Source organism: Salvelinus sp. IW2-2015, unplaced genomic scaffold, assembly GCF_002910315.2.
Source record: "Salvelinus sp. IW2-2015 unplaced genomic scaffold, ASM291031v2 Un_scaffold1055, whole genome shotgun sequence".
In the NCBI taxonomy this organism is placed as follows: Eukaryota; Metazoa; Chordata; class Actinopteri; order Salmoniformes; family Salmonidae; genus Salvelinus; species Salvelinus sp. IW2-2015.
The window spans coordinates 300,575-312,789 of record NW_019942708.1 but is presented as its reverse complement, the minus strand read 5'-3'; the positions used below and the strand labels follow the sequence as shown (position 1 = coordinate 312,789).

The 12,215-nt window shown below is 44.6% G+C and overlaps 1 protein-coding gene and 1 long non-coding RNA gene across 2 annotated transcripts in view; one reads left to right on the top strand and one right to left on the bottom strand.

Moving 5' to 3' along the window:
- dag1 (dystroglycan 1) overlaps positions 1–5,612 on the top strand; it is a 24,169-nt gene extending 18,557 nt beyond the window's left edge. Inside the window, exon 2 of the mRNA XM_070438595.1 lies at positions 2,924–5,612. Within this exon, the coding sequence (XP_070294696.1) occupies positions 2,924–5,197 (2,274 nt within the window). The 3' untranslated portion in view covers positions 5,198–5,612. The remainder of the gene's footprint in view (positions 1–2,923) is intronic.
- Positions 5,579–5,919, bottom strand: LOC139024128 (uncharacterized). Its single transcript, XR_011475387.1, has 2 exons — positions 5,842–5,919; positions 5,579–5,793 (listed from the first exon to the last, which is right to left on the bottom strand). It is a non-coding gene; the product is annotated as an uncharacterized lncRNA (long non-coding RNA).
- Positions 5,920–12,215: the final 6,296 nt, after the last annotated feature.

Below are 12,215 nucleotides of genomic sequence, written 5' to 3'. Positions count from 1 at the left end.
ACAGCCCCCTCCCCCCCCCTCTCCACGCCTCTGTGTCAACCTCCTCCTGTCCCACCCTCCCTCCCTTCCTCCCCTCCCTCCCGTTTCAGCCTCTGTCCTCTCCTCCGTCCCTGTTCCCCTTCCTCCCCTCCCTCCGTCAGCTTTCCCTCCTCCTCGATTCATCGCAGGCTGAGGATAGCATAATGAAAACAGTTAAAGGATGTCTTAGATACTAGATGTTGAATTGAGGCCCGATGCCTTGGGTGATTGACAACCCCATTCATCTACGTTCTCGTCCCTCCATCCCTTCTTTTTTCCTCCGTCACGTCGTAGATTCCTCTTCTCCCCATCAGTGTTAATATTTCAGAGAGCTTGATAGGTCAGAGAAGCCGCGTGATAGTCAGAGACGCTGATAGTCACAGTGGGTTTCGAACGGTGGGTTTTGGGGCTATGAGCAGAAATCAGTACACTATGTCATCAAACAGTTAGCGCGGAGGAGTCCCAAATGCTACCTATTCCCTATAGTGGTGGCTATGGGCCCTGGTCAGAGGTAGTGCACTATTATAGGGAATAGGGTGCCATTGGGGACACTATAGTTAGTGTCTTTGATGAGATTAACAACCCCCTGGTTTAATTAACTTCAGCTATTAAAGTGGGGAGAAAGGGGCAGCACGCACTGCCTCCTGCTGTGTATTCATCATCTCACACACACACACACACACACACACACACACACACACACACACACGCTTCACAGACATCATCTCATCATCTTCCTGGTGATATCAGCCAAAGGCTTTTGGATAGCATCACACGCTTTCCCATCACCATAGTTGTCAAATGCAACGGTAGGAGGTGGAGGAGTGTTAATGGGGGAAGTTGTGCTGTGTGTGGTGTGTGTGTGTGTGTGTGGTGTGTGTGTGTGTGTGTGTGTGTGTGTGTGTGTGTGGTGTGTGTGTGTGTGTGTGTTGTGTGTGTGTGTGTGTGTGGTGTGGTGTGTGTGGTGTCGTGGGTGTGTGGTGTGTGGTGTGTGTGTCAGTGCGTTATGTGTGCCCCTGTGTGTACAAGTGTACTTGCCTCCTTGTGTCTGTACCTACGTGAGTGTGTGCATGCCAGCGTGTGTGTGTGTGTGCATTCGCCTGTCCATTTTGTGTGTGTCTAAAAGCAGGAGGCTGAGGGACTGCTGTAAAAAGCCCAGCTGCTGTTTCCTGTCCCTGGTGATGGCTCTGTATACTGGTTAGGCCATTAATGATCCATCTTGGGAACGCTGGGCTCTACATAATTTATCAACTATACGATTTATCATCCGCAAAATGAACTTGTTGGTTGGAGCTAGGAGGGAATCAGAGGAAGCGGTAGCTGTTTGTTTTTGTTTTTTATTTGAATGCTTTGTCATTCCCCTGTGATATATTTCTCTGTCAGATTCCTGGAACGAATATAATACCTCTAAATGCCTAATTGGTTATGCTAAGTTCTTGTGTTAGCTGTATTAGATAACGCGCATCCCAAGTCTTATTTGTGATGTTATACTGTAGCTTAGGTACCATCTAAAAAACATGCCTAGAGGTTCCATGCACAAATGGCTAAATTCAATATAGTCTTATTTGAATTGATCGTGTCTAAAACAATATGTGTCTTGTATATTTTATCCCACAAATTGATAGACAATAGTCTGCCCCCTGAGTTTGATGCCTCTGAAACATGCTTCTAGACAATAGTCATTCCCCTGAGTTTGATGCCTCTGAAACATGCTTCTAGACAATAGTCATTCCCCTGAGTTTGATGCCTCTGAAACATGCTTCTAGACAATAGTCATTCCCCTGAGTTTGATGCCTCTGAAACATGCTTCTAGACAATAGTCTGCCCCCTGAGTTTAATGCCTCTGAAACATGCTTCTAGACAATAGTCATTCCCCTGAGTTTGATGCCTCTGAAACATGCTTCTAGACAATAGTCTTTCCCCTGAGTTTGATGCCTCTGAAACATGCTTCTAGACAATAGTCTGCCCCCTGAGTTTGATGCCTCTGAAACATGCTTCTAGACAATAGTCTGCCCCCTGAGTTTGATGCCTCTGAAACATGCTTCTAGACAATAGTCWMRCCCCTGAGTTTYATGCCTCTGAAACATGCTTCTAGACAATAGTCWMRCCCCTGAGTTTYATGCCTCTGAAACATGCTTCTAGACAATAGTCWMRCCCCTGAGTTTYATGCCTCTGAAACATGCTTCTAGACAATAGTCATTCCCCTGAGTTTGATGCCTCTGAAACATGCTTCTAGACAATAGTCATTCCCCTGAGTTTGATGCCTCTGAAACATGCTTCTAGACAATAGTCTGCCCCCTGAGTTTGATGCCTCTGAAACATGCTCCTCTTTGTTCCCTTCTTTCTTACCAGTCAATGTTCATGGGACTTAAACCAGTAGTAGAACTAGGTTTACTTACAGTAGATGTCGTAACCACACTGGTTATATGGAAGATATTTTATGTACAGTTTTTTATTGAATCGTGTTCTCTCTCTCACCTTTAAAAGTGTCAAGAAACCTAGATCTGCACTAATCGGAAAGTTCAAGTTGTGTGAAGTAACAGCGTTGTACATTTTTWATGATTGCCTCAACATTTATAGATTTTGTTTTGCACAATAGCTGTTTTAAAAAAGATGTTAGTGCAATCCAATTTTTATCCAAATGTTATTTATGAACCAAAAAGATCAAAACAAACCATGATTCAATCTCTTATGTTCTTCTTCTGTATCATAATGAATTGTAAACAAGTTGTATCATCAAAGACGTAGTCATGCTGTGGGTAGAACAGAAATGGTAAATGTAGTGGGCGTAAAATTATTATTTTGCTTGTTGTTGTTGTTGTTGTTTTCTTGTATTTTATCTTAAATTATTCATCAAAACAAGAGAGACTTATCAACTCTGTTTATCTTTGTTTTTTTTCTCCAGATAACTGAGTCGGGCAAGGAGACGCTTCCAGTATGGCTGCACTGGGACTGGAAGAGCAACATCCTACAGGGTRTACCACTGGAGGAGGACAAGGGTGTCCACTACATCGCCGTCTCCACATCCAACGGCAGCCAGGACATCTTCTCCATCGAGGTGCACCCAGAGGAACACGCCGACCCGATCCAGCTAGCCATTCAGTCAGCATCCAACAATGAGGTCAAGCCGTTTGTCTGCGGCACAGAGGAACCGGTGACGGTGCTCACGGTGATTCTGGACGCCGACCTCACCAAGATGAGCTCCAGGCAGAGGGTGGAGCTGCTGAGTAAGATGAAGAAGTTCTCTGGCGTGGCGCTCCAGCACATGAAGATACTTCCCGTGGTCAACAACAGATTGTTCGACATGACCGCCTTCATGGCCGGACCGGGAAATGCCAAAAAGGTGGTGGAGAACGGAGCCCTGTTATCCTGGAAGCTGGGRTGTTCCCTYGACCAGAGCAATGTCCCCAACATCAGCAGCGTCCAGGCACCGGCGAAAGAAGGCACTATGTCTGCTCAGCTGGGATACCCTGTGGTCGGTTGGCACATCGCCAACAAGAAGCCTCATATCCCCAAACGGGTGAGGCGCCAGCTCAACAATACCCCTACCCCTGTTCTTGTTGTGCTTCCCCCAACGTCTGTTGTCGAGCCCCCTATTCGCATTGTACCCACACTGTCGTCACCTGCCATTGCTGCCCCCACAGACAGCTCTGCCCCACCCATGAGAGGYCCTGTGCCCTTGCCCATGAAGCCCACCATCCGTGTCAGAGACTCWTATGCCCACACTCCCACTCAGGGTGCACCCCTGCCAACCAGAGTGATGGAGTCCACTAGTACCATCTCCATTCAACCCACCATGACCAGGCATACTGTTGTGGAAGCCACACCGACACTCCCTCCACCCACCACAGTTGCCACCAGAAAGCCAACCAAGAAACCAAAGAGACCGAAGACCACTCCGATGCCAAGGGAGCCCAAGACCACCACAGTCAAACCAGTCAGGCYCACCACCCCTTCGTCCATCGTGCCTGACCCAAYAAATGAGAAACCAGATCTCCGCAACCCCATCGATCAGGTCAATGCCTTCGTGGGCACATACTTTGAAGTGAAGATTCCATCCGATACATTCTTTGACAAGGAGGACGGTACAACAGACAAACTAAGGTTGACCTTGAGGATGAACCACAATGAAGTTGTCGGGGATGACTCCTGGATACAGTTTAATAGCACAAGCCAGCTGCTGTACGGTCTTCCAGACTCACATCACGTTGGGAAGCACGAGTACTTCATGCAGGCCACCGATAAGGGTGGTCTGAACGCGATCGARGCCTTCGAGGTCCGTGTGAACCGCTGGGCATCCAACGATAAGTCCCCGGTCCTGTTCCAGGCCCGCTTACACGGAGAACCTCGCCTGGTGACCAATGACATCCACAAGAAGATTCTGCTCATCAAGAAGCTGGCGTACTCGTTCGGTGACCGCAACAGCAGCACGGTCACCCTGAGGAACATCACCAAGGGATCCATCGTGGTGGAGTGGACCAACAACAGCCTCCAGCAGAACCCCTGTCCCAAGGAGCAGATTCAGACCATGTCCAGGAGGATCTCTGACGCCCAGGGAAGGCCCTCCCAGACCTTCATCTCCGCCATGGAACCGGACTTCATACCCATCAGCATCAAGGTCAAAGGAACGGGTGCCTGCCGGAACTACATGTTTGTCCCGCCTGGTGAAATCACTATCCCTATCCCCCCGGCTGTCACGCCGGCGCTGGGCACCGGACGCCAGAGCACAGACGACGTCTACCTCCACACGGTGATTCCGGCCGTGGTGGTGGCGGCCATCTTGCTGATCGCTGGCATCATCGCCATGATCTGCTACCGCAAGAAGCGCAAGGGCAAGCTGACCATCGAGGACCAGGCTACCTTCATCAAGAAGGGGGTGCCCATCATCTTCGCAGACGAGCTTGACGACTCCAAGCCGCCTCCGTCCTCCTCCATGCCCCTCATCCTGCAGGAGGAGAAACCCCCTCTTCCCCCACCGGAGTACCCCAACATGGCCAGTCCAGAGACCACCCCCCTGAACCAGGACCTTCTGGGTGAGTACACGGCTCTGAGGGACGAGGACCCCAACGCGCCCCCCTACCAGCCCCCYCCCCCCTTCACCGCACCCATGGAAGGTAAAGGATCTCGTCCAAAGAACATGACCCCTTACAGATCCCCACCACCTTACGTGCCACCCTAAGGGTTTAGCAGGCTCCTCCAGAGAAGGAGGAGGGAAGCAGGGGGACTTGTAACGGTCTCAATTCAGTGTCTGTTTGGAAATAAGGGGTGGGAGGAYGAGGACAAAGTGGGAACAAACTTTGGATTTTGGGTTGGGAGGGTTTTGGGGTGATCTGATTGAGTCTGAGTTGAAGTTGTTGGAAAGATGGGAGGGAGAACTAGATGTTAGCCGCGGCGACAGTAGCCACAAAAAGGACACTATTCAGTCTGTCGTCTCATTGGCTACAGCTGAATGGCTAGTTTTGGAAGACACACCCCTCTGGTCCCAGCGCTTTTTTTTTCTCCGTTTGAAACTAAATGGGCGTTTGTTTTAATTTAGTTATTTGGTTCTGTTTAGGTTAGTTTTTGGGGTGGGGGGTGGGGGGTTTTGTGATTTCAAACGAAATCAAACGACTTGCTTAACAGCACTCTTTTTATGTTATTTTATCTTGAATAATACAAGAAGATAATAAACAAACACACTACAGGCAAAAAGGTTTTTAATAGAGAGAGAGAGTTCTATGAATAAAAACAGAAACAACATAATCATGTGGATCTGCACCAGCCCTGCAGCTAGCCCTGCAGCTAGCCCTGCAGCTAGCCCTGCAGCTAGCCCTGCAGCCAGACAGACAACACAGTGGCTTGTCGAGCGGTGGGTCAGTGTTTCGAGTCAATAAGGTTTGCCTTTTAACACTAATTGTATATTTGTATCCTTATTCACACAATGTCTAGTCAAGATGATCATAACAAAGTTAGCCTAAACAATCATTAGAAATTTGTTTAAAAAACGTTCTGTTTGTTTTATTAGTTTTGTTTTTAAATCCACTGTATATCTGGATGGTTCTGATTGACAGACAGACAGACAGACAGACAGACAGACAGACAGACAGACAGACAGACAGACAGACAGACAGACAGACAGACAGACAGACAGACAGACAGACAGGACAGACAGACAGACAGGATCTCTCCCTCGATCAGAAAGGAACGGTAAAACAAATAGGTAGACCCAGCCCAGTCAGGACTAACAAGCAAACATTACCGTTAGCTAATGTTAGCACGTAGGGCAACCATGACAACTGTGATTCTACAACAGCCTGGCCCAGTTATTATCAGAATAGTTTTGACTTGAAGCTCAAGGATTTTTACCTTGCCTGGGTTTCCCGAAGCCACCCAAAATCATTCAAGAGGGAAATACAATACAATGTCCCTCTTTGTTATTATTATTTAAAATGGCTCCCTTATCCGAATATGATCATAACATTGACAATTTGAATGCCATGTTGCCTTTATGGTGATGCGATGTGTCTTCTGTATATAGCTATCGATCGCCTGTTGAAATAATATTAAGTGTATTTATACTTCAAAAATGTTTGTGTAAATCAGATATGGAAAAAGCCTCCTGCAGTTTATTTAGACAAGGAGTCATTATTTTTTTTATGTAGTGATGATGATGATGATGATGATGCTCTTGTTCTCACAGTTTATGCGGGAAACAGTTCATTGCTGTTGAGAGTGATTTAGAACGTCCTGAAAGGGATACAATCTTTATTCACAACTCAAAGGTCATTGTAAGACGAGAGAGGAGAGAGAGAGAGGAGAGGAGAGGAGAGGAGAGGAGAGGAGAGAGAGGAGAGGAGAGGAGAGGAGAGGAGAGGAGAGAGAGGAGAGGAGAGATCTGGAAGAACAAGATCACCAGAAAAAACACTGAACAAAATGGTGGATAAAATCTCTATCTAATTTTTTTACAAAGTTTTTGATACAGCCTCAAATTGTTAAAAAAAAAATAGATAAATAAATAAATAGTGTATTGCAATTGGTTCAATCTTAGGGTAGATAATTGATTCTTCAATATGTACCTTTTCTCATGGGTCACCTATTTCAAGGGATTTTTTTGTTGTTGACATATTATCAAATGTATTATCATGTTTTTCCCCATTGAGTTTTGACTTTGAAAGTGACCCTTTGCAATAATGTAAGGTGCTGTCCGGTGGAGGTGAGTGGTCAATGCAGGTTAGATGAGTGTTCTACCAAAATGAGTGGTGATGAGAAAACCCACATAATGATGATGATGAACCCACATAATGATGATGATGTACCCACATAATGATGATGTACARGCATAATGATGATGATYATGAACCCACATAATGATGATGATGATGTACACACATAATGATGATGATGTACCCGCATAATAATGATGATGTACACGCATAATGATGATGATGTACACGCATAATGATGATGATGTACACGCATAATGATGATGTACACGCATAATGATAATGATGTTCCCCCCCAAAATGATGATGATGATCCCCACATAATGATGATGATGTACACGCATAATGATAATGATGTTCCCCCCCAAAATGATGATGATGATCCCCACATAATGATGATGATGTACCCACATGTAGTTTGTTTTTTTGCAAGATACAAGTGTTGCTTTTTGTACTGTGCATTTATCATGAAAGCCAGTCTCCGTCTATCTACAGTATGTCCAGACAATTCGTCCTTCTTCACACGTTTGAAATTCTAATCCTCTATACAATTATCGGAAGGGATCATGATGTGTTACACTGGCACACTGCTGCTGCCATACCTTATAATATATAGCTTTATTTTTAGTGATGAGCTTCGGTTATAATCGGTTTTCTAAATGCTTTCACTTACCCCTTGATGAGTCTACATGTCATTGTCAACAGAGGTTTCAGTAAAATGTGTATCCATCATAGAGTTAGTTAGAGGACTCATCTTTGTATCTGTCCAATTATGGCGTCTATGATAGCACAATTTTCATGCAAAAATGGGTTATATCCATGATGAGTTCTCTAACCATCTCTATGGGGTCCATCTGTCAGGTCTGACTGTCTGCCCTTTGAGACTCTGACTCCGGTCACTATAGCTGGATAATAGTCGACTAAACTGGTATTATTAATCTGACTAGATAAACATTTGATCTGGAACCGTGTTGTAAATCTCCTTTCCATCACACTCAGCACCATGAAATACAGATACAGTATCTTATTGGTTAATATGTAAATAACTTGCTGACACGTCCTCTGCGTCTCCACACATCATCTAGTCACTTCTGCCGTGTTTGATTTTAGAGGGAAACTGGTAGGTGTAAACAGCCCACTGTATTTCCCAATTAGAGTTGGTTGTTACTAAAAGACAGAAAGGCATAGTTTCTGATGACAGTTACAGAGACTGATGCATATTTTTGATTGAGATTCATAGATATGTAGACACCACAAGGACATTTTCTTTCAGGCCTTTGTTTGTTTATATATATATATATACATAAAAAAAATTGTGGCGTAGTCCTTCAGCATTATGGTCACTAGACTAGCAAAGAATCAGGTTTAGTTATACTGAGTCAAATCTTAAATGACATATCCGTAACACAATTAAGCGTAAATCTCCATTTGATTCCACAATTAAGAGGATATGATGTCCTGATTTATGTGAAAGCTTAACGGAGAAAAAAACCAAAGATGTAAAAAAGGTGAAATAGCAGTCATTCACTACAACTTGTTCAAATGCCTTGTTGACAGAATATCTTTAAGCTGTCGGTTACATTTCAGATGTTAGCAACAACATCGCAAAGGATATGGATTCAACACAAACACATTGTTCTTTTAATTTAGAACCCGATAGCTGTCCTGAGGGATARGTTTTGTTTAAGCCCGAGGGAGGAGTACACTCCAACCAAATAGGTTCGATACGATTACAGATAGCTGCCTTTCGGTTTAGGTACGGTTCTTGGACCATAGAAGGGAATGATCATATCATAAATGGCATTCTGTATTATACCATTGTTTTGTTGTTCTTTCATCGCCTTCCATTTTGGATTCTACTTTCGTCAGCTTCCATTTCTGCCAATTTGAAATTGAAGGATTGGCGTGTCAAATCAAATCAGCCTTAAATGCATTTCTTATTCATARGCAGCAAGCAGCACTGACTGAAAGCTTCCCGTGCTCTGAGGGGCAGATTGTACTATATTTTGTTGTTCGCTAAAGAGAATATGTAGTCTTGATTTAGTTTTTAAATTCATGAGTAAATGAGTCCTTACAACTGGAATGATAATGGTAATAGTAATAGTAATAGTATTGATGATGATGATTATAATAATGACAATAATAATATGTTTATCATAATGGTTTCAGGYGGACATTCTCTACTGTGTTTGTCCTTCATTTTTATGTCATTTTGTCAATTAAATACTTGTTTTCCCACCACCTTCCTAATACCAATAGGGATGTGTCTGGTTCGCAAACAAAATGATTGCCAAACTACAGCGCAGTGAAAAGMTATGTGCTTGACTTAAACAAGTTGACAAATATCAGACACACATTCAATTAACATGCTAAAAACAAGAGGGAAGGAGAGAAAATGGAGTGATAAGTAATAAATAAATACACAGAGATGAAATGCAAAGAGTCAGAAAACCTGACAATTGTCCTTGACCACAGGGAACTTACAACCTAGAAAAGAGGGGCGTACGTACGTATGAATACTTGAGTAAAGAATGCATGGTAAAAAAAATAAAAAAAATAATTTTGTATTATTCTGTGTTTTAATAGCATTGTATTGTTTATGACACTAGACACTGTATGTTGAAATGTTGTATTAAAAAAAAAAAAAAAAAAAAGTTTCCAACCAATTTATTACTGTGACTTCTTTCATCTCCTGTTGGCTGTTTGTTCTTCTACCGTTCTCAAAGTTTCATCCTTGACAGACACTCTTCTTTGAACAGCCGTTCGGTACAAGGCTCACGACACACATGTATCTGAACTGCATGCGTTTGATACTCGGGGAACTATCAGTCCCGCCTTTAATAACCAATACCCATATTGAACCCAAGACACTGTAGACGCAGCAGTATTTTGTCGGTTTTCGTGTTGTCCAGACATCCCTCTWAGCTACCTTTTTTATAGATAACATATTAGGAATTAGAAGGATTTATTTCCTCTGGCTGTGACATTGCAGAGAGGGTTGTGTGGGCAAGGTGACGGTGTCTTTCAACCGAAAAGACGAGGAATATGTATAAAGATAAAAGCTGAGTGCTATGCCGTCTCAGGCTGACAGTAAACCTTGACATTGATTTTGACTGTTTGACAGCATTGTCTAGCAGCATAGAATAATGTTTATTTTTAAATGTTTTTTGTTCTGCTCTTGAGTAGTACCCTATCAACACTATTCTATACCCTTGGAGTGGTCCCCTATCAACACTATTCTATACCCTTGTAGTGGTCCCCTATCAACACTATTATATACCCTTGTAGTGGTCCCCTATCAACACTATTCTATACCCTTGTTGTGGTCCCCTATCAACACTATTCTATACCCTTGGTGTGGTCCCCTATCAACACTATTCTATACCCTTCTAGTGTTAAACTAACAAGGAAGACGTTATTACATTCCACAGTACATGGACTCTATATTCAATGTATCTTTCCGTGATTCCTTGCATCCCATCTCCTCGCCTCCATATTGGTTGAGGAAGTCCAAGGTCCCTCCCTTCTGAACTTCTCCAATGCGTTTTGAGAGGGAAACGGGGAGAAAGGTGGAATCTGAGAAAGATGAATATACTGTAGAAATAGCCAGGGATCCTATAAACTCTGTTACAAACCAATATTCTATTGCACATCACACTGACAGATAATATTTATTTCATCCCAAATGACACCCTATTCCCTATATAGTGCACTACATTTTGTCTAAGGGCTCTGGTCTAAAGTAGTGCTCTATATAGGGAATAGGGTGCCATTTATCAGAAGACGTCCTCTGGAGTGTAACATGCTATGTGTGTCTTATTAATTCAAACACTTAAACAAACAAGCGACGAAGTCGAGGAAACAAATCACAGTACAGCCTAGAGTGTCGAGCAGGACCTCCCAGACACCTACACACACACACACACCTCCCAGACACCTCACACACACACACACACCTCCCAGACACCTCACCACACCACACACACACCTCCCAGACACCTCACACACAACCTAAACACAAACCCATCTCCAGACCAGACACCTCACACACACACACACACAATAATAAAAAAACAAACCAGAATAGCATCAAAAACTCCACAAGACACCTCCACACAACACCTCCCAGACACCTCACACACAACACCTCCCAGACACCTCACACACACACCCCGACACCTCCACAACACACACACACCCTCCCAGACACCTCACACACACACAACACTCCCAGACACTCACCACACACACACACTCCCAGACACCTCAACACACACACACACTCCCAGACACCTCACACACACACACACACCTCCGACACCTCACACACACACACACACCACCTCCAGACACCTCAAGACACACAACACACAACCTCCAGACACCTCACACACACACACACACCTCCCAGACACCTCAACACAACACACACACACCTCCCAGACACTCACACACACACACCACACCTCCCCAGACACCTCAACACACACACACACACACCTCCCAGACACCTCACACACACACACACACACACCTCCAGACACCTCACACAACACACACGCCAGACACCTCACACACACAACACACACCTCCCAGACACCTCACACACACACACACCACCTCCCAGACACCTCACACACACACACACACCCCTCCCAGACACCTCACACACACACACACACACCGCCCAGATCACCTCACAACACACACACCCTCCAGACACCCTCACACACACACACACACCTCAGACATCCACAACACACCACACCTCCCAGACACCTCACACACACACACACACCCGCTCAAGTACACCTCCACACACACACACACAACACACACACCGCTCAGGACACCTCACACACACACACACTCCCCAGACACCTCACACCTCCCAGACACCCACACACAACAACACACACACCCTCAGACACCTCACACACCACACACAACACCTCCAGACACCTCACACACACACACACACCTGCCAGACACCTC